Below are 22,154 nucleotides of genomic sequence, written 5' to 3' on the forward strand. Positions count from 1 at the left end.
TATTGCTTCTCCATCTTTAATGAGAATACTGTGTGATTGTAAACATAAAGACCAGATTCTTATCATACTGGTTGATTTTTAATGTTTTAGTTGTAGGTTTTTTGTTTCTCTTTAGGACGAATAAAGCACAGGCATAACTTCTGATAAGTGCCAACAGAAGGAAGATTCAGTAAACAGCCCAAAATATAAAACAAAACAAAATAAACCACTGAATAGAACAGTTTTGTATTGCTATGGGAAGGAATCCATTATTATAATCATTATTTTTTTTATAAAAGTAGTAGAAACAGTGTTCCAACTAGGAGAATCAACTATTTCACTTCATCAATCAGCAGCCTTTTTATCTAAAAACAGTTGTACGTACAGATAAAGTCAACGCACACACACTCACTCACAAACATGCTCGTGCACTCAACATGTGCCCTTTAACAAACCTGGGCGGTAAGGATGGATGTATGGAAAAGCCATGCAGAGGGCAACAAATACAGATTAGATCACTTTTGAAGTACTTTTCCACATAGTTTCTTAGTGATTTTGAATTTTAAGCACGCTCGTTTACGACCAAAGTTATGTCCAGGTCATGAGCGCACTGCTAAAAGTCAGACAAAGCTGGAAGCGGCGTCCTCGTGCCTCTGACTGCGCTCGGCATTCAGTTCCACAGAGATGTAAAAGACACCGGGGGGGGGGGGGGGGGGGGGGGGGGGGGGGGGGGGGGGGGGGGGGGGGGGGGGGGGGGGGGGATAAATAATAAAAAAAAAAAAATATGGAGTGACAAGGGGGAAACAGCTGGAGTGTTTCTTTTGCAGTCAACTGCAGTTAGCATGGCTTGGAGTTCCAGGTCACAGGTATGGGGTCACAGGATCAGAGATGAGTCAAGAGTCACACTTGAGTTCAAAGGTCAGAGCCGAGATGAACGCTAATGCTGGGGGAGCGCTGTGTGTGATTTGGCGCTGGACTCAAGTACGCCAAGCCTTCCTCCTGCAGGCTGCAGGAGTAGCGGCCGGCTTCGGAGGTGGTGTGGTTGCTTGAGGGAGGGGCATTGCCGCTGGCCACGTGCTCAAAGGAGCGTGAGAAAACGGCGCTGGCGGTGCGCGTCAGGCTGGTGAGGGCTCCCGCTTTGGGCACCGATTGGCTGGAAGTGAGCGTTAGCCGCTTAACAGACAGCTCTGCGTTCTCGCTGGCGGCCCGGCCCGGCATCAGAGGGCCCGCCTCCTTGTCCTTGTCCTTGCTGGTCCGCCCGCCAAGCCGACACTTCTTCATGGCTTTGGCCCCCAGGTTCAATGTTGTGACACTGTTGCTGATAGTGATGGTGGGTGGGGTCATGTCAGGCCCCGCGCCACCTGGCCAAACCCCTTCATCCACCTCCGAAATATCCATCAGCTCATCCGGGGAACCCAGATCCACTGCGTCTGTGAGATAGACAAGGGGAGAGGAAACAAGAGAAACATGAGAAAACGGCACACGTGTCAAAAGTGAAGAACCTCATCTGTCATCCAGTCTAATCCAATCAATCCTTTAGAGGCTTGTTTGAATTTTGCACAATATCATGCTGCTGGATGACAGAGGAGGTCCATCACTGTCCAGCAGGTGGCGACCTCACACTGCAATCTTTCACCACCTGACCAGAAACAGTAAGTCCGGGTACAGTACACAGGTTGAGAGACCCAGCAGCTCTGTGAGACAACGGTCAGTAATTTAGTGGCAGAGGAGTGCATGTTTGATCCCAAAAGCAGGAAAGGACAGCATCTAAGAGCAAAACCTATGAAAGACCATGAAGGGAAAGTAAGGGAAACAAACCAAGGCACACCCTAAATATTTTTTCTCTCTTCACTAACTCTAAATACACAAGAAAACTTTTCCTGTTTTCTTGAATTCATGCATCCACAACTGTGTGTGAGCTTCCAACCACCTTCACAAACACACATTTCTAATCTGATGCTACCACTGTGACACAAACACCAGAACAGCTGAAAAACAGATAAGCAGGTCTTGTTACACTTACAGTCTTTCGTGCTCAGATTTAACCTCTTCAAAACAAATATGCACTCATTGGATTCTAAATTTAAATATGGCGAATGCACATAATTCAAGACCAACGTATCGTTTCTCAGTTCCTACCTACCAGTCAGAAGGAAGTAATCTGTGACCAGGTGCAACCTGGGGTAATGTGTCGAGGCAAACAGACCAAGAAGGTCTCTGATAACTGCGGCGAAAACACAGGAGTTTCCTCGATATGCTAACAAAGATATCTAGGTCTTTTTATTCAAGGTCATCATGACTTAACAGTGAGTATAGGCTTTTGGGGTGACCTTCACTGATCAGGAAAGTCTCATTTTAACACCGTTACTATTCCCCTCTCTGATTAATGCTCTGCTTTTAATGTCATCAACTCGCTCATCATAAGCACATGTCATTCCTTTGACTTTAATGCATTTTTTATTAGGTTATTGATCTGTTATTCAGTGGCATCTTAAATAATTCATTTGCCCTTTAGAAATTCCAGCAGGAGATCTTTATGAAGAAGCTTTAGCCACAAAGGAGAGAGTAAAAATGAATGATGCTTAATAGACAGATGAGAGGAGCAGCACAGTGAGAGGAGGGTAGAACCCAACGCAAACAGGTACAAAGGGGGGGAAAGAAAAAAAAAAAAAAAAGATCATGCAGCTTTTTTAGACCACGACCCCACAATTGGTTACCTAGGTTACCCCATGAGTGGGGCAAGGGGAAGGAGGGGTAGGACCTTAGTACTGGTTCCTCCCTGTGGAGGCTGACCCAGACCCCTCATTCTCCACCATTCGCCTCACAGACTTCTGCCTCCTGACCTCCAGACGTATGCTGGAGTCATGACCTCGGGGGTCCATGCTGACCTCAGAGGTGGCACCCATCATGTCGCCGTCTGCCGGGGAACGGCCATCGGGGCGTGGCCGCAGGGAGTCCCCGTTGGGCATTCGATCACCGCTCACGCCCGTTACATTGATCTCTGGGATGGCCACGCCCCCCACCGCAGCTTCACCGTCTACACACACCTCCTGGTTCTCTGCTGGTGGGTGGGTGCATGGACGGGGTAGTGAAACAATACACAAACATATAGACACACGCACGCACATGCACATTTCATGCAGAGGTACATGAAAAACAAAAAAGGTTGCCAAAAAATAAATAAATAAATAAAATAAAATCACAGACACAACAGAAAAAACACAGAGACAAACAGGTAATCAATGTAATGGCAGAAAAATAAAAATAAAAAACAAATCATAGTGATCAGAACATAACACATGGTCAACGTACATGCTAAATGGGAGTGAATACGAACACAGCACTTAAATGAAATAATACTGTTCATAGATCACTGTGCATCCTCGCAAATAAATGAATACTTAATACTGTTTTCCTCCATCTGCTCATAACAAAAGCTTTATATATATATATATAAACTCACAAAAGTACGATCTGTGACAGAAAAAGCAGGCGTTAGACTCAATGTGAAACCTACTTATTAAACTAGCTCAAGGCTGTAATTTACCCAGACGTAGCTACACTGGGAAAAGAGAACAGCCCTCTCCTAATTCTGCACCACAAAGAGGCTGCCATCATTTACTCTAGAGGGTAATGGAAGTCTGATTCATTTGTTCTGTGGTCATTATAATATTAATAAAAGTCTTCGGCACAAGGCTGAAACTGCACAAAAGATAAGCACACACAAATTTTCCACCAGTATCCTACTTTAAAAACACTACCTGCACTCTGTCTGATCTGATTTATGTGGCATGCTCAATCTGTCTGCCTGGCAGGCTGTTCTGTCCCTGTGCTGCCAGCATCTCAAGAGTATTCTCAGAAATCAGACAGGAAGCGGTGGTTTTCAATGAGCAGATTCTAAGACTGAGAGGGACGGCACTAGTTAGAAAGCTGAGGATGGGCAATCTATGATCTTGAGGGGCTCCATGAGGGATGACAACAACACGTCGACTGTCACACAGTGAAAAAGGGGAAAGCGCATGATGAGATCTAAACCTCTTGCTCTCTCCTTTGGTGTTAAATTCATTTGTTGGTTTTACCTTTTTCTTTTTAAAACATGAGAGAAGCGTGTAGGAACTCTTGTTTGGCAAGTTTGCGTTAGGCCTGTGTATGCATCTCACCATGTCTCTTCCAGCGGTGTCCCCTGATCGAGAGGGAGGTAACAGCGTTGCGGGAGATCCTCGAGGAGGTAGGTGTGATCTCCACCTGAATACTCCGCGCACCCTCCTTATTGTTGCTTTTCAGTGCTGCACTGTGCAGTGATGACTTAATGGCGTTACCCACCTGGAGATAACAAGAATCACACATTTACTGCTTCACAGTTCAGTCTATTACTCTGTAACACATTTTAGGAGAAAGACATTGAGACTTAGATCATGGGGGTTCTCAAAGTTCTGATGACTGAGTGCATAGTTCAAGAAGCCAGCACACAGATGAAGGCCACACTGAAATTATGCACCCATCAAGATGGAAAAATAACCCAAAAACCAATAATTTTATTATAGTTTTTAATTTAAATTTAATTATAGTTCAATTGATTCCAATTCTGCCAGAAAGCTTCCTTAGCTGCACAGCAGATATCGTGATATTATCACAATCATCTAACAATGTAATAAAGTTCATAGACAAACTACAGCCTGTTGTCTATGTTTGCTCTTTTAGGTTTCAAAGTTCAAGTTTTATTTTTAGGTAATGTTTAAAATTTCTGGGTTTAAAGAGAGTTATGGTTTATGAAGGCAATGGTAAATTTATGTCCCAGGTCATGGTTAACCATTAGTCAGACACCTGTTACACTTAACACCAGCTGTATTCAGACATTTTTTTTTAATAAAAAAATAAATAAATTAAAAAAAAAAAAAAAGGGGATGTATGCCCCAACATCTTTACACACACTAATCTTAGTATGAAGTGAACTGAGACTGATGGAAGAATACAGCAGTCTCATGTTGCATTCAGGCTCAGGTGGCATAAAACTCTGAAGCAGCTTTACTACAACTAACTGTTATCGAAAGCTAGTGCGAATTTGCATTAGTGCAAAAATAACATAAGTAGAATTTTTACCATTTTAAAAGTGTTTACTATAATTATGTTTTTATGCAAGATCAAGTGCCGAGGATTTACTGTGCACTGCCAAATTTAGAGTTTTTAAGCTAAGTTACAAAGCTGTCGATATTATAAGTGTATGCTATTTTACAGCTCCAAAAATTACATAAAGTTTCTACTTTCATTTCCATATCTTTTTTCCTTATTGGGCACAAAAACAAAAACAAAAAAAAAAAAACCAACAAAAAAACCCCAAAAACAACCAAAAAACAAAAAAAATAAAACAGTACTAATGTATAGCAAGCACAACTTAGGATGTACACACACCGAGCCTTCAATTGGGCTGATAGCTGATGTTGATACTAACTTATTCTACTTAACATAATAATAATAATAATAATAATAATAATAAATCAGTTTTAAGTATTTCACTTAGCCAACAAAAACCTGATGTGAAACAGGAGAAGCTCTGCTCCTGGTGACCAATATCAGCCAACATATGATATTCAGACACTATGTCAGAGCATCCCTGCTTCAACCACATTAGAAAATTGACCCCATCAACCAAGCACAGGATGGACATGAAGTACACGCTGATGCTCTGTCAAGTGGCTAATCCAACAACATCTCATCAATAATTTCACTTGCACATAGTAGACATGCAGGAATTAAGTAACGGAAGAAGCAAAATAAAAAGAAGGAAAACAAAGACTTGTGTGTCACACTGAAATGGATTTCACAAGTCTTTATACAATAATCTTTGTTCCTAGTGCTCCTCACGGGGCACTTGCACTAATAATCTCCTAACAGCCGAGCACGTAACACACGGCAGAAAGACTCATAATCACAACACAACATGTCTTTTGTCTGTGAGGCTTCGGCACACTGGTCTCATGAGGGACACGCCACCACGGCACGCTAAGCTAGCAACCACCTGGTGTATTCCACTTGCAACACAGAAACCGACAACACAAAATTGACATTTTAAACTTTCCACAGTATCACATGTGCAACTCCTTTACACGGGAAAAAAAATAAAATAAACCATCACCACTGTTACTAATATGAGTGTAAATGCGGTTTGTTTTGATTGTTGTGAAGGAGCACACCTTGAACTGTGTAGTAATACTGTAAGTGCGGGTTCAATCCTCTACTCCCTGGGCCGCAAGGATTATAGCTTAACGGAGCAGAGTGGAAAGCATGTAAATAATCTCGTGGGATTACACTCTGCTTGCACTCTGACTGACACACACACACACACACACACCAAGACAATGCCGTATACTGTGCCGTGCATGAAACAAAACCAGAAGCCAGCATGTGCACAGCCATCACATGCTCTCCCCTCTCTCTTACACTTAAAGACACAGACACACACTTAGAGGAGGTGTGATAGTGGCAGAAAAATATCATTGCACCCACCAACAGGGCTTCGGGGAACAACTCTAGCTGGGCTCGATACAGAACGTCATCCAGTGCTTTGGATCCCAGGTCAACTTCACCATTACACCTACACAGGGGCAGAAATGTGCGCACACATGCGCACACGCACACACACAGTTTGTTAGTCTAAAACAGATTAAGGGATTATTGTTATTATCATTTTATTTTAATCTGACATGCTGAAATAAGTACAATTTAAAGAAATTAGCTGAGACAACAGAAAAGATTGTAATTACGTTTTCACATCACTTATAAAATGTAAGCTTGGAATATAAACTGTCTGCACTAATTATCTTAACGAGTATCAGGAGCTTCCTGTACCCAATCTCTGTGGAATCTTTTTAACAACGCAACTTTGACATTGTGACGCCATGAGAACTTTCACTGTGTGCTGGCGTGTGCGTTTGTACTCACAAGGCGTAGTGGATCCCTGCGATGAGCTGAACCAGGAACTCTGATGTGACTGTGAGCCGTGCGTTAATGCCTTTGTACCGCCGCATCTGTTGCCGTGGGTAACCACAAATACACACCCTGGTAGATAACCAATAAAAACACATTAGAGAGGTTTAGATGAGTAAGAATGGAAGCAGAGAAACCACTCCAGTGGGCCACTTAGCTGCAGCACCATTAAAGCCATTTACTTAACTGTGTGGCGAGCTGAGCTGATGTGAAACTCACCAAGCAAGATTCTAAGTTAAACCACACCCACACCCCCACACACCATGCATCTAACAAGCTTCAGAGGAGTCAAAAAGCATGAGGTAACACCTGTATATTAGAAGCTTTATGCATTGTACAGCGCTGCTAACACAGCAAACAGTTAGGCAGAAATCGAGGCCGATGACTTCTCTTCAGCTCAGCAGACCAATGCTCAGATTACTGAGCTGGGATGTGTGTACACTGCAGCTCTTTGCCAAATAGCGATATCTTGGCTCTCTCTGGCAGCAAAGTCTATAAGAGGATCAGATAAGCAGCAACTTGCAAACGTGTGTGTATGTGTGTGCGCGCGCGCGCGGTTGTGTGTGCGTGTATGCGTGTGTGGGTGTGTGCGTTTGTAAGTTGCCTCCATAAAATATTACCTAGAACTTCAGCAACACAAGCTATAAAGTTGGAAAGCAGTTTGTGTGCGTCTGACCCAGCTGTAGTGACCCACAAATGCTAATGCTCGTGGGCGTGTGTGTGTTTATGTGTATATATTTTACCTGGAGCTGAGCTGGCAGAGGGACTGCAGGGAGGTGGAGGACATGTAGCTGAGAGCGGCGTTGTAGCAAAGCAGGAGGAAGGTCAGCACCTCAAATCTCAATAACACAAACAAACCCTTGAAATGGCACGTTACGTAAGACACACCAAAATCTTAAAACCTGAAAGTCCATCTGTACAGGATATGATAGGATTAGGATAACAAGAACCAAAACATTCAAAATATTTGTGTGGGATCTTTAAATGCACCACTTTTTTGTCTAATAAGAATTCTCCTACTGGAAAACAAGCGATTTGTTAAAATTAAAAATGGTTAAGGCAGAGGACGTTCAGTTCAGGCCAACATGGCCGCCAGTCTTTCATCTCAGTTAGAATAATTTAAGAAACCCTAATGGCAATATAACAAGTTTAAATGTAACAAGGCAGAGACAACTGCCACAGGCCACAGCTGAAGCTACCCTAAAATAAAAACCATGGCAGCAGCTTAATTCCCCATCAGTACACAAGTCATCATGAATCTGTTTTAGCCAGTTTGTTATTAAAGGTAATATGTCCTTTTTAGGCTATAATACAAAGCATGCATTCACAAATGAAGAAGTAAAAGTACATTTTTGATCAGATTTTCCATCTTCCTTTATGTGCATTCTTATTTTGTTAATTAGCTGGTGTTTGCTGCCACTTTGAAAACGAACAGACTGACATCCTGCTACAGGTAAAGCACATTTTAAAACCAACATGACTGTCTTACCTGTTCTGTGCTGTGAAGGTTTCTCTCTGGAGGTGAGGCCCGCTGTACACCACTCTGCTCAGCCCATGGTTAGCTAAAGCTCCTTCGGTAAGGGCCATGGAGCCAATAGTTGAAGGCTAGAGGTGGATACAGTTTATGTAAGTACATTTCTGCAGAAACAACCCTGGCACAACTTTGAATGAAGGACACACTCACCTCATGGTAAACTGAGGGTTTGGAGAGGGAAGGGACGGTAAAAGATAACACCTTACTCTGTCCATCCTTATCAACTATTTCCTGTAAAAGAGAAAGACAGGAAGAGGGAAAACTTATGTGGGCGAAAGCAAAAATAAAAAAGCCCTTTTTCCATCTGCGTCTGCCCTCAAACCTCTAAAGAGCGTGTGCTGATCTCTTCGAGCACAGTCATCCATCATGTGTGGGTGGCTGTGTATAAACCTGAGGGTCTCATTTCCCTACTGACACTTTGTTGGTGTGCACTCATATGTATGCATGCGTGCTCACACAGGCACAAACCGCGGGGTTTTGGTGCCCCTCTATGTGCATGTTAATGTCAAACAGATTAATGGGAACCAGCCAGTATGTTGAGTGACAGCTGACCTATTCTGGTATTCAGAGAGGAAGTGAGGAGACAGTGGACTTTGCTGATAGATCACTCGGAGCTGAAAAGGATGAAATACAACTCAAACTTTAATCACTTCTAATACTCCCATCTATCTGCAAATGAAAAAAGGCATTTGCAAGGTGCTGTCCATCAGTGTATATGTGCAAAGTCACTGTTTCCACCACTCCTCCCCCGTATTTCCTGTCACGGCTGTCTAACATGGCAGAAAGGGCAGAAAGTAATCTTTCAAAACTCATGACGCAGATCCCTGAAATAGTTGAGCAGTTAAGTCCTCTTTGTTGGCAAATTGCATGATAATTTCCACTTGGTAAGGATCAAGGACTTTTCTAGTGTTTTTCCTTACTGTGCACTTAAAACACTAGATACATTTTATTGCCGTCAACCAGAGCAGCTCACCTCTAGTAAAAAATAAATAAAACCGATCACCCGTGAGCTTCATCTCTGCAACTAGAAAACAACTGCAACAAGTGCTTCACCCTCTCCCTCACCAGGTTGTAAATGCCTAGCAGCAGGGCCTCGATGCAGCCGGAGGTGTGGGGGTCTCTGGCTGCGCTGACGGACAGGAGGCTCCACAGGAGCTCTGGCAGGAACTGTAGCGTGAAACGCTGCAGTTGCGGCTCACCGCTCCGGTAAAACTCAAACAACTGGTGACACACTGGCTCTAGTAACTGCATGGGACACATATCCAAAAGAGAAAAAACACATGGCATACAATTAGGCCACAACATTTAAAATAAAAAACAAAGTAAAAATCACGAGACAAGAACTGCCAACTCATTTGCAACAAATTTTGCAACTAGCATCTACGGTTCAACGATAAGATCAGGGTATAAACACAGCACTGCTTGAGGGACGCAGTGTGTTTGCAAATCTGACACATCCATAAACACAAGATTATCAAGCCTGAGCAAAAATATAACAATAACAAAAACAAAGCAGGTAAATGGTCGGACTGAACACATGACTAAATACTAAGTACTGGTTAAAGGTTGGGTGGTCAAACTTTTACAATCTAATTTTCAAGTTAATAAAAGATTTATATCTACATACGTCACTGTAGTTCTCTCTGATGACCTTGTAAAGTGCAGGGACCAGGGCACCTTTGTCTTTTAGTGAGGCAGCATAGGTGGAGACGGCACTGTCAGGAAGGGTCTGAAACACATATGTAACCAGCTGAAGTTTAACATGCTACACTTACAGCATTTCAGTTTGAAAAGCAAACACTGAAAAGACAAACACAAATTCCTATTATTTACACTGATTTGCAAAAAAAAGAAAATATATATATCATTGCTTTTTTTATTAATAAAATCTGCCATTTAGCAGCAAAGCAGACTGATAGTCTGGTTTTGCTGCTTCTGAAATGACGTTTTAATAGCAGTGAAATCCTGCAGAGACCCTGACAGCTTCTTTAACCACAATCACTGTCTGTCACACTGAGCTGGTTATATTAGGTCAACTTTACAGACATGACAGCAGATTGGTCCTCACACATTCACACAGGAGAAAAAAAAAACAAAAAAAAAAACTCATCTGCTCCTTCATTAATATTCGTCACTAAGCCGCAGCTCTAGTACTGGTCACCTAACAGCAAATGCTCATATTTGAGTAGGAGCGTGCAATTTTCTGGTAGCGAAGCACTTCAAAGTGTGTTTGTTTATGTGTGAAATAAATCCTGTCAATAATAAGAAGCAGAGTATGTACTGTATACTGATCACAGGTAAATGACTTTTTTAGTATTTTTTTTCCCTACCCAAACAAACACTTTTATACAGAAAATGAAGCTTTACCTTAAATTCTGACAGCCATTCCTCCACCACTCCTTGGTCCATAGCCAACATGTTCCTTCATCTGCAGTGGAGTTACCTCTACCTAAAAAAAATAAATAAAAGAAAATCAAAAGGAAAAAGAAACCCTGATTAAAACAAAACAAACAAAAACACACACTCAGCATAATAAATGTTAACATTTATGACCGCAAATATACAGAACACATACAAACAGTCCACACTTGAACAAAGCTCCACTAAATCTATCAGCCTTCTTTTTTATTTTTGGTAACTTTCAGAAAAAAAAAAAAAATAGAAAAATTCTGTTACACATCAAACAGTAAGTCTCTCCTTCCCGCTCACTGCTCTCCAGACGCACACCTCTGCAGGCGCCGCCTTCTCAACTTAGGCTTACAAATCGAAAAAAATAAATAAATAAAAATCATAAATCACCCACACAGAGAAACCTGGCTGGCTTCTCTTTTCAAGCACTGACGAGAATAAGAAATATGGCATGGCTGAATGCAGATACTTGCTGAACAGGCGCTACAGTTTATATGTCCATAAACAGACAGACAGGTTCCTCTCCTACTTCAGCTGACATTTTCATGATGCAATGAAATCTCCGCTTCCTCCATTCCTGTTTGTTATTTTTGATATCGGTTCCAGTCCATCACAGTATTCACACTCTGAGCACCCTGTACGCCATGCATGTGGCTTCTTTTCTATTGAAACTCCAATGGCACCTTTTCTTTCTTCACTTATTGCCTCCTTTGTTGTCATTTTAATTCTCACTTTGTTGAGGAACAGTATCAGATGGCTCCTACTGCACACTCCTATTTGTTGCCTTTTCATCCTATATGGCCTGCAGTCACTTGTAGAAAAATTAAAAAGACAGTTTAACCACAATTCTAAATCTACTGCAGTTTGGGTGCAATTAAAACGCAGTAGTATTTGTTCACTCAATTTCACAAATTTTAATTAAGTTTAATTTTAAAAAAAAAAGAAAAAAAAAAAAGTGTATAAGACTCCTCAAGGATCATATCTACATCAGTGTGTGTGTGTGTGTGTGTGTGTGTGTGTGTGTGTGTATATATAAAATAAGTTGATTGTCTCTACGGAGAAACACCTCTATTTAACTATGAATGCTAGATGTTAATGCTTCCATAGGTACATGTGAGTCCGATTGTGTTGTTCTATTAATAGTTTAGTACAACCACCCCCAAAATCAAGAGTACTGCAGCCCACTTAAAGACCAGAAAATCCCATGGGGCCCATCCAATCTTAAATCTTCACTCTACCTAATCATATGCAAAAGACACAAGCTTCAATACAAGAGAAGTAAATTTAGGTCAGAGCAATGAGAACTGTCACAAACTAACTACATCCTATTACCAGTTTTAATTCACTTTTTATATAAATAAAGTCACATGTGCATGCTTATACAGTAGGAACTAGTTAATTGTTAGTTTTACTATAAATTAGATTTTTTTTTTGTTTGTTTGTTTTTTTAAAATCACTGGCATCGTTGCGCGCGCACACACACACACACACACACGAGAATGAAGTTTAAAAAAATAAACTTATTTTATAGTCACAAATTTGTCTAGCCTCTGCCCAACTCTGTTCAGATCAGCAGGTTTGTGGCATTCCAAACGTGTGCTGCCAAACAGGGAAGTCACCGAATGCCCTTTGGTGGACAAACTATTCAACATAAGCACTCAAAACATTGTTAATTACATGCGTCTTCTTTACTTTGAATTTTCATTTATTGGCTGTTCTAAATGCTGATGCCCTATTATCAACAAATACATAATATTCACTGATATATCTGTAGGGCTTTGTAAGTGAAAATCATGGACTTCAATTCAACAGTCAGTTGCTTCAAGACCCTCCAATAATAGAGGAAACCCCAACAATGAGATAGCCCCATTGAGCAAGCACTTGGTGACAGTGGGAAGGAAAAACTCAATTTTAACAATGACCATTAATGTGATGGAAATCCCTGCAGCAGTTTTCTAATGAACCAATAGTGAGAGTCTGCCTAACACCATCCTCTTTAGAGGCATCTGCATAAATCACATTTTTAAATATTTACTTCTTAAATGTCACATTTTTTTTGTATCACTGGAGCAACACATATGTACATGTTGACGACCCCTTAACCAAATCTACAGTGTGACTATCACTGTAAGACCATGGCAGGCCAGATACCACCTCTGTGCCTCTCTGATGAATCCTGTGTTTTCAGTGAATGGTGCCTGCGTTGTGTGCGCACTCTGAGACTGCAAGTACAAGGCTAAATTGACTGTTGAATGCAGACTCAAATTCCATGTTTGGTATGTCTGGTGAAAGAGGCTGAGGAAAAAGAAAAACGGGGAAGGAAAAAGTCCTTTTATGCTCATACCCGTCACACAGAAAAATGTGCTAAAATTTGGTGCAGGGAAGATGGCATATTTTCAATTTAACACTACTCCAATGTTTCACTTCTTAGATTAAAAGATACACAAGCGGTTATTAAAAATGTCTTTAGTTTCACCTCAGGTAGAAGGCTGGCTTTGAAAGGTAACATTACGCAACATATTCTGTTAAAGAAAATACTCTTTAAAATAAATACAAAACCCACATTCTATAGATTATTGGACAGATATTAATCAGAAAATCTCCCAACAAGCACAAATAGCATAAAATGGTAATTAAAAAAATAGTTATTTGATTTTTGTGCCTTCCTTTCCCTGTCCCTCTTTTACCCATCCACTTATCCTCCCACACATCATTTCTCTTTCCTCATGCTCTCTGCCTCCAGATGCCTTTTTCATCCATTCAAATGCTTCTTTTTGTATTACTTCAGTGCTTGGTCCCTTCATGGCAGCCAGGTATCTATTTATGGACTCCACCAATGACAGGAATGACGAGGGGGGAGGGGAGCCAGTGACTCATAAAATGTGGAAGGATTATAACGCAGAATAGCCTCCATTTACAGAAATTAGTCCTTTGTGGTAGCCTGTTGTTCTGCTCTTTAACACTGATGAGGACAACGAGGACAGCCAGCATATGCTGTTTAATGGCAGACTAACTTGAGTAACAAAATAAAGAGTGTGATTAGACTGAGGATGAGTCAGACTTGTCAGAGGACTTCTTCCTCCTCCTACAGAATCACTTTTAACCCAACTACTGTGTCCACACTGGCGTCTGGGGGCATGTCATCTGCATCATATGGCTCCAGAAAAAGACACGTGAAAGCTACAATCACCAGCTGCCAGCCTTGCAGCCTATCTATGTGATATATTTGCCTTCAATCCCAGCAGCAGGAAGAAACTGCAGTGACAAAGTTTGATGCATGGCCAGTAACAAGATACACTGAAAGAATAATAATGTAGAGACAATGGAAAAGGGTTAAGAGTCAAATCAGCTCAACATTGAAGAATACACGCAATTAAGTAATACTAAGAGGAAGAAGTCAGACCACCCTTAATATGCAGATTATTCTTGTCATTGAAACCACATCAATAAATATATGTCTAATAACCAGTTAGAAATGGAGAACAGAGGCCATTTATAATTTCCAAAGAGCCAAATAAGGAAGTAGCCAGCTCAACTTACAAGTAGCCTTCGCAGAAACATGTGACAGAAACTGTTACAAAACAGGAGGCTGGAAAAAAACAAAACATGAATGAATAACATGTTCAAATCAACACCCAGGTCAATTTTTTTTCCAGTCAAATGACGCATCAGTCATACATTGTTAATCTTTTCAACTTTATGACTCATGTAGTTCAAGATAGGATCAGCATACCAAGGATTCATGGACGCGCCAGGTGAACATTGGCATCAGCCGATATCGGCCTTGTTGATCACCATTTTTCTGTTGTGTCTGTGTTATTTAACCAGTGTGATGAAGACGTGACAGGCTTTTAATTCAGTTATTTCATAAACTGTATATGAAAGACTTTTTCAAGCTCCCTTTGTCTGTTTTTTGTTTTTTTTTCTTTTTAAAAAAAAACCCTGTGCTTTAAAATCCTCCCTGTGCTTCTCTCATCTTCATGCACAAACGTGAACATGACCCATGTTCACAACATGGCTTATTATTTCTTGCCATTTTATAACAGTGATCCAAAAATCTACAGTACTGACCTATCAGTAGAGCAGGGCGATATGACCAAAAATATTTATCACGATATAATGAGATTGCCAGGAATACCAACATTTCACTAAATCAATCTGATATCATCATGCAAATAAATGGGGTCAAGATGGCAATTACATGCAATTTCTCTGATAATGTAACAATTAATTATGATAAATCATCAGAAATCAGACATATGTTGCTGTCTGCATAGGCAGACATTGATATTTAACGATTACATTTGTGCTCAACAACCTTAATGTTCTATAGGAATACAATCAGAATGCAACCAGCTGACAGCCTATTGCGTCAAGTCCCTACAAGTTGTGCTCACTAACAAAGACTCATTCAGACTAATGACAACATGTTGGATATCCATCTGCATTTATACATTAGACAGCAATTATTTTCAAACCTTAAACAAACAATCTCTCTGAGAGTGATTTTAGTCAATCCAAGTCAGACAGCAACTGTTTGCAGAAAGGTTGCCTCCTATCAGCCAAGCTACAATGACAAGAAAATGAAATATCACGATAGAATATGGGTAAAATGCACATGCGCAGTGCTTTTGTTTTGGTACGCACATGGTGGAAAAAGCATAGCGGCTACGGAGAATGAGAAGTGAAAAAGCGGATCAGTGAATGAAACGGATGAACCAGAATTGGTTTGTAAAAACGTGCAACTTCAGATATGTGGAACTGGTTTGGTTTTTGTCCGTCAGATAGCCACCAAAGCACATTTTTTTTGTAGAACATGCAAGTGGACCGTCGTTATTACCGTATTTTCCGGACTATAAGGCACTCTTAAAAGCCTTTAATTTTCTCAAAAATTGACAGTGCACCTTATAATCTGGTGGGCTTTATGTATGAATTCTGTTTTGCTTACTGACCTCAAACCGATTTTATGTGGTACACAGCGCTCAGAAATCTGTCAAAAAATGTTTTAGTACAACTTTGGTAAGCTACAATGCTGCACCGCTTGATTGATTGTCGGAGCATTTCGGCTACCGTAGTCAAGAGCCTCACAGAGTAATACGTACTGCGCTTCAACATAATATAACCATTCACCATAATATAAGGACTCCAAAATGGCACCTGTTAAGAGACATGCGTATGAAGCCGATTTTAAACACAAGGCTATCAGTCACGCAGTAGAACATGGGAAGAGAGCAGCTGTGAGAGAATTCAGCATTAATGAGTCAATGGTACAGAAGTGGAGGAAGCAAGAAGAATGAGTTGAGTAAAGGTAGACTTATCTGACTGCTTTATTTTGCTTAATGCGCCTTATAATCCCGTGCACCTTATAAAGATATGTATTTGACTTATTTATTTGGCACTGTGGAATTTCATGTTGCAAAGCACCTCTTTTTAACTTTTGTGGATATTATACATGGTTATGCTCAGGATATGTCAGCCCATTTCCACTGGAAATGCCTTTTGGTTAAACTGTCAGCAAGGAATTTGCATTTGTACCGTTACATTTTTATACAGCTTTAATGCACATAAAAACAGCTGCTTGTTTAAGTGAAAATAAATTAATGGGGGTTTTTTTGCACTAATAAAGTTGTGGAGTTGTAAAGTATTTTGTCTTTCATCAATTATATCATTATCGCAAATTTTCAAATATATATAGTGATAAATATTTTTGGCCATATTGCCCTGCCCTACTTGCGATCATAAGTGGTAGTGGATGTGAAACGCTCATAAGCTCTGGGTAACCGTTTACTTAACACAAACTGCAACAGGTCGGAGAATATAGGGAAAAACAAAAACAAAGACAAGATTGTTTTTCTAGATGCAAAGAGGTTGCCATCTTATCTTTTGCTCATGTGACTGAGCTATTACCTTGCTCTGAATTAGGAGGTAGCTTTGTCAAGTTAAGTGTGTTGGCTTTTCAGCTGAGCTGACTTAATGCAACTTTGCTTGGCTAATGTTATCTCAGGATGGTTGGCATGAGATGGGTATTTTTAGAGTAATTTTATTTATTTTATAAAATATTGATATTTGATGTCCCTTTATCGATATAATATTGCAAAGCAACATATAATATTATGCTATAGCGACGCACACGCACAGATATAATGATAACTCAATCTGAAACTACGTTAAAACCACAAGAGACAGAGATGCACACAGCAAATAATAACCTGTTTCAAAGACTTCTAGCCTCTATTGACAAACTGCAGGCAGACTCAATCATCTGGTGGAGGAAAATAGAAACGTAATTGTCTTGGGAGTACACTATTGAGCATAATTATGTCATTAAGCAGGTGTTTACCTTCCATCTAGGTCTGGCTAACTTGTTAGTGGTCTCTGTGTCATTACAGGCTCCCTAATCAAGACAGAAATCAATACAAACTGGAGGGAGCACCCTTGAACAAAAATGATGCAGTAGCTGATGAGTTTTCTCTGTGCAACTCAATCACGCTGACCAGTAAACACATGAATAAACCAGCGTCAAAGATAAGGCGGCAGAGCAGGCTTGACAAGCAACAGCAACAAATCGATGATGTGCTAAAGAAGTAGATGTGAGATAAAGGGAGAAGAGTTGCAGATGGCAGTCCAGGAAGATAAATAGAGCAGAAATCAATGACTAAATTAAAAGCGGGATAGTGATATCTGTGATTCGGTATGAAAGAAATCTCAAGGGGTGGATAACTCAAGACAAGTGCGACACCAGGGTACACTAGAAGCACATTCAGAGAGCAGACACCTCTGATCTAACATTAGTAATTTAAAATATTACTCTGTGACAACAATGCTCATTACAACATTACAATACTTTCTCACATGGAAATGTGGAGGCACAGCAATGGATTATTTGCAAACTGACTAACTAAAAATAATATACCCAGTGAAAGTTTTCTCACTAAGCTTCATAAGAAACAGCTAGATTTTACTGAGTCATGCCAACTGCCAAACTTCCTTGGTGGGGGTTATAAAAGCAGAGATTTCATCAGGGGTCGATGTTTGTTGCCCCTGGCAACCTCTCAGCCTCTGAGAAACACATGAGATAAGGATACTGTCACACATACATACACAGCTACGTCCCTGTGACCTAGACGAGCTCAAGGAATATCCTACATGTTAAGTAGTTTAACCATAGAAATGCAAAAAGCTGACAGAGCCAGCTACATGGCAGAAAGCAGCAGAGGATGTGTCATGGATTGTACAAGTGTGCCTGTGCAAATGTGTTTATTCAAAGTCTGGTTTGACAAAACCTGTTCCTGTGAGCTAGCAGAAGTTGACAGCTCATTCCCTGTGATTTTTACACCTACACTACTGTCTTGAACTAACAAACACACACACACTGGGCTGCCAGTCTAAATGAGCTTATTTGTGACTCCTCCTTCCAAGGACTTCTTTCAAAACAAAGGCTTTGAGTTTACATTTCTAATCCTTGCTGTGAGCTTGATGATCTTACAGCGTTGATGCACAACACCTGAGGCAGACCTACAATAGCCCAGTATTTCCTTCACATGGTTTCATACAAAAGCCACATTTAAAAGAAAAGGAACGAGAACACACACACACACACACACACACACACACACACACACACACACACACACACACACACACACACACACACACACACACACACCCCCCCCCCCCTGTCTGGGAGAGCTGGAGCAGAGAGAGTGAGAGAGATGAAGCATGTCCAACTGTAAGAATGAATTAGGCTGACACCCACACACGTGTATACATATCTGCCTGTTGATTACATCATTTCCCATTACACACATACTTCGGAATCGGAACCTCCTTTTTTTTTTTTTTGGAGGAAGTTGTTTAGGCCAATGGGAGTGGACGTTTAAATGGAAGGGAGAAGAAAAGAGAATGACGAAGCGGGTGGTTTTAAGAGTGACTGAGCTGCCCCAGCTGCTTTTTCCTGTGGTACAGGGTTTAGTTACAGAAACTGCTGCTTAGCAAAACAATGAGAATCCTACTTACACTGCTACACCAAGGAAGAAAAGCTAAAGGAATGAAAGACAACTATAAAAATGAATGTAATAAAGTAAAATAAAACCTACAGTAGCAAATTACCCACACCTGACTTCAGATACACTTTAACTGTTATACTAAGCAACTAGTATCAAAAAGAGGAACTAAAAAACAAGACTGTTTAACCTGAACAGAAACAGAAGTTATTAAGGAACTACTGTAATCTACACTGTGGTTTGTAAAAGCAAAGTTAAAGGCAGGGTTGTGCAACTGTGGTCAAAAAAAAGGGGAAGACAGGAAAGAGCCTCCATCATGCCCAGAGCTCACAGTTTGACCCCACCTCCCGCTAAGAGTAATTTACACCATTCAGAAGACTTTAACATTTTATTTTGACATCTCTCTTCAGTTTATATCACTTCTCTTTTACACTGTCTGTTGGCATCTTCTTTATTTGGACTACCTTAACTCTGTTGCATCACTGACTCCCACCTTGCTCTCCCCCTAAAGTCTTCTTCAATAGGAGGTTTCGTGTAGCTTTGGGGGAAAGGGGATAGGCGGAGGTCTGTTTTTCTGCTTCTATTTTCTTTCATCCGTGCAAACATATAGCTGAGGACTGCCGGTAGCTAAGTAGAAATGACAACAGAGTGTGTGGTTTGTGTGTGGTTTTCACTGCTGAGGGAGACAGAGAGAGAGACCCAACAGCGAGGAATCCTCTTATAGCAGCCTACGCTCTCCTCTCTTGCCTCTAAGCTAGTGATGTATCCCTCATCTTGCCCCTCAAATTCTCCATCCTCCCGCAGCAAGTGATTAAAATAAGGGTTTTGTTTTTCCTTCCATTTTTAACACTTCCTTTTCTTTCCCCACCACATGCTTTGTTTCAGCTCATCCTGTTACAGTTAGGCAACTCACTTGTAGCCTCCTGCATACAATTAGCTTGATTTTCAAGGTTTCTTGTAGAGTTAAAGTGCTACATATAATGGCATTTATAAGTACAAAATACAGCTTAACCCATGCCATGCCTGTGTGTGCAAAAGACACAGAATAAAAAAAATGGAAGAGACTGCAACAGTTTTCACCGCTCAAATTGCCAGGAAATTTCATGAGCCCTCTGGCACAAACGACTGTCCATGATGCCAGATGACAGCAGAGCCTGCACGATCTTTCTGCTCCATGACCTGCTGTGCTTCATTGTCAAAAAGCATTAAGAGCCCTAAGACACTTGCAGCCATGGGTGCCACACATCAACAAGCCTAAACTTGTGTCTGCGCGCGCACACACACACACACACACACACACACACACGGCACCCAACCAACAAACCCTAGGCACAGCCTCCGCCTAAGGTCAAAGGTAAACACACACACACACACATATGGTAAGCAAAGGACAACAACGAATTAAACGCTAAAACAAAAAACTGCCACAACAGCAGAAGCCTTTTTTGCGAAGGTCACAGAGAAGTAAAACGAGCAGCTTTAAACTTCTGAGAGCACGTACTCGCAAGGCTCTGTGGCTTCACACCAGCCCCCCCCCTATACAGGAAGCCCCAGAACAGGATGAGTGGTGTGGAGAAAAGCTGCATCACATGACAGCTATTAGAAAAATCCCAACAACGCATTATCCAATATGCCCGTCTGTGGTGGTTTCTCTTCCCCTGTCACGAACACAAATCACCTGAGGAATAACAAGTGCACACACCTGCACACAGCTGTTACCAAACAGGATAAAGACAGGTACAAAGTCTGCCTCCACGACTGATGGGACAGAAGCAAAATGGTAGCAAAGAATATGTCGTTACTATGATAAGTTGGAAAGCCCCCCCGCCTGCTGTGTCATATCATATTATTTAGTTGATTTAAGTAGGATCCTACCTGTTCCTGGGCGCTGCTAACCAGCTAGTCTCACACCCTCAATACTGGTTATACACCTTCTTTTTTAAAAAAACAAAACAAAAAAAAACCCCGAGAATTTCTGTCCCGGTGAACTGTTAGCTCAATGGAAAAATTACATTAGCTTTCTCCCGCCGCTCACTTCAGAGCATTTTTTAGCCCGTATGAGCCAGAGACCTAAAATTAATCCCGAGCCGTCACACTCTCTCTATATCGCCTTGCTGAATGACTTCGAGCTGTCACTACGGTTGCTTACAGATTAGCTAGTTAGCTGGCTCAGCTAAGGGGCGACTCTAGGCAAACTGAGGAAGTTGCTGTTTACTTACTGGCATGCTATCTGTCAGCTTCCTGCTATCACCGTCCTCCGTCGTTCCGCTAGGACGAGTAAACGGCTATCACTTCGCTACTCCATAAATCTCCTCAATAATTCAACAACATCACCTCCTTCCATCTTCATTACTTTCTCCACTCAGACTACCTTTTAGAGAAGAGGACGCGCTCTACACTGAATGCCAGGCTTCTCAGCCAATAAGAGAGAAGTATATAATCCAATTGCCGCACGCCCAACTAAACCATCCAATCAAATTAGACACGAGGACCGCAAGTTAATAATTTCCAGGATCACGGTAGGTTGTCCCAGTCAGTCGCCGCTCTCTGACAGCCAAGTGATTTGTCAAATCTGCTATTAATGAAGATTTGTATGTATAAGAAAACATACAGTTTGCAGGATATTAATTATCGATTTTGATTATTTACTAAATATATGAATGTTAATGAGTAAACTATAAAAATATCCAGTTACCATTTTTAACCATTATATTTCACTAAAATTGGGTCCACGGCCTATATTCAAGATTTTCCTCTATTTGATCCTCGTTCTTTTTATTTGCCGAGTATTTTCATAAAAAAGGAAGTGTTGGTGTTGCTTCTCTTTTACATCACACTTTACACCTAATTAATCCAAAGCCAAAGACAGAAACACTGCTCCAAAACTGTCCCTCTCTGGTAAACAATAAATGACCATGTGACAATAGCCTTTAGAACAATGGATTTTTGGAAATTAATTATCAACATGGCATATGACCATGTGTTGGTGGGCTTTTAGGTTAATAACAGTGGGAAAGCTGCGGTTTTTAATCAGTTAATAGAAGTCTGTATATTGAAACAGTAAAACATCCCACGCACAATCACGACAAACCTCCAGTTTAGTTTTCAGCTGCTGTTGCAGTGAGCTTTCATATCATATCATGTCAGCTCTGTCATGTCTGGGAAACATACCAGCCACGAAGTTCGCAATCTGTTAAAGCAGAGTCCAGGCAGAGTTGTGGGAAAGCTTCGCAGAAATCAGTGAA

General features: G+C 41.0%; 1 protein-coding gene across 5 annotated transcripts; it reads right to left on the minus strand.

Moving 5' to 3' along the window:
• Nucleotides 1-739: 739 nt before the first annotated feature.
• Nucleotides 740-21,310, minus strand: fam126a (family with sequence similarity 126 member A). 5 transcript variants are annotated; one of them, XM_042225185.1, is made up of 12 exons: nucleotides 21,129-21,310; nucleotides 14,447-14,495; nucleotides 10,865-10,946; nucleotides 10,125-10,226; nucleotides 9,563-9,742; nucleotides 8,648-8,728; nucleotides 8,453-8,568; nucleotides 7,707-7,802; nucleotides 6,919-7,035; nucleotides 6,484-6,571; nucleotides 4,140-4,302; nucleotides 740-1,409 (listed from the first exon to the last, which is right to left on the minus strand). In XM_042225185.1, exons 3-12 carry the CDS (start codon nucleotides 10,913-10,915, stop codon nucleotides 892-894), a joined length of 1,512 nt encoding a protein of 503 aa, XP_042081119.1. In that variant the 5' UTR covers nucleotides 10,916-10,946; nucleotides 14,447-14,495; nucleotides 21,129-21,310; the 3' UTR covers nucleotides 740-891. The 5 variants fall into 5 exon arrangements, with proteins under 5 accessions (XP_042081119.1, XP_005932967.1, XP_005932968.1 ...); XM_005932907.3 differs by lacking the exon at nucleotides 14,447-14,495 and adding an exon at nucleotides 2,697-3,040 and having other exon boundaries at nucleotides 1,273-1,409; nucleotides 21,129-21,309; XM_005932905.3 differs by lacking the exon at nucleotides 14,447-14,495.
• Nucleotides 21,311-22,154: the final 844 nt, after the last annotated feature.

Source organism: Haplochromis burtoni, unplaced genomic scaffold (genome assembly GCF_018398535.1).
Source record: "Haplochromis burtoni strain Fernald_Lab_line unplaced genomic scaffold, NCSU_Asbu1 Contig_163, whole genome shotgun sequence".
In the NCBI taxonomy this organism is placed as follows: Eukaryota; Metazoa; Chordata; class Actinopteri; order Cichliformes; family Cichlidae; genus Haplochromis; species Haplochromis burtoni.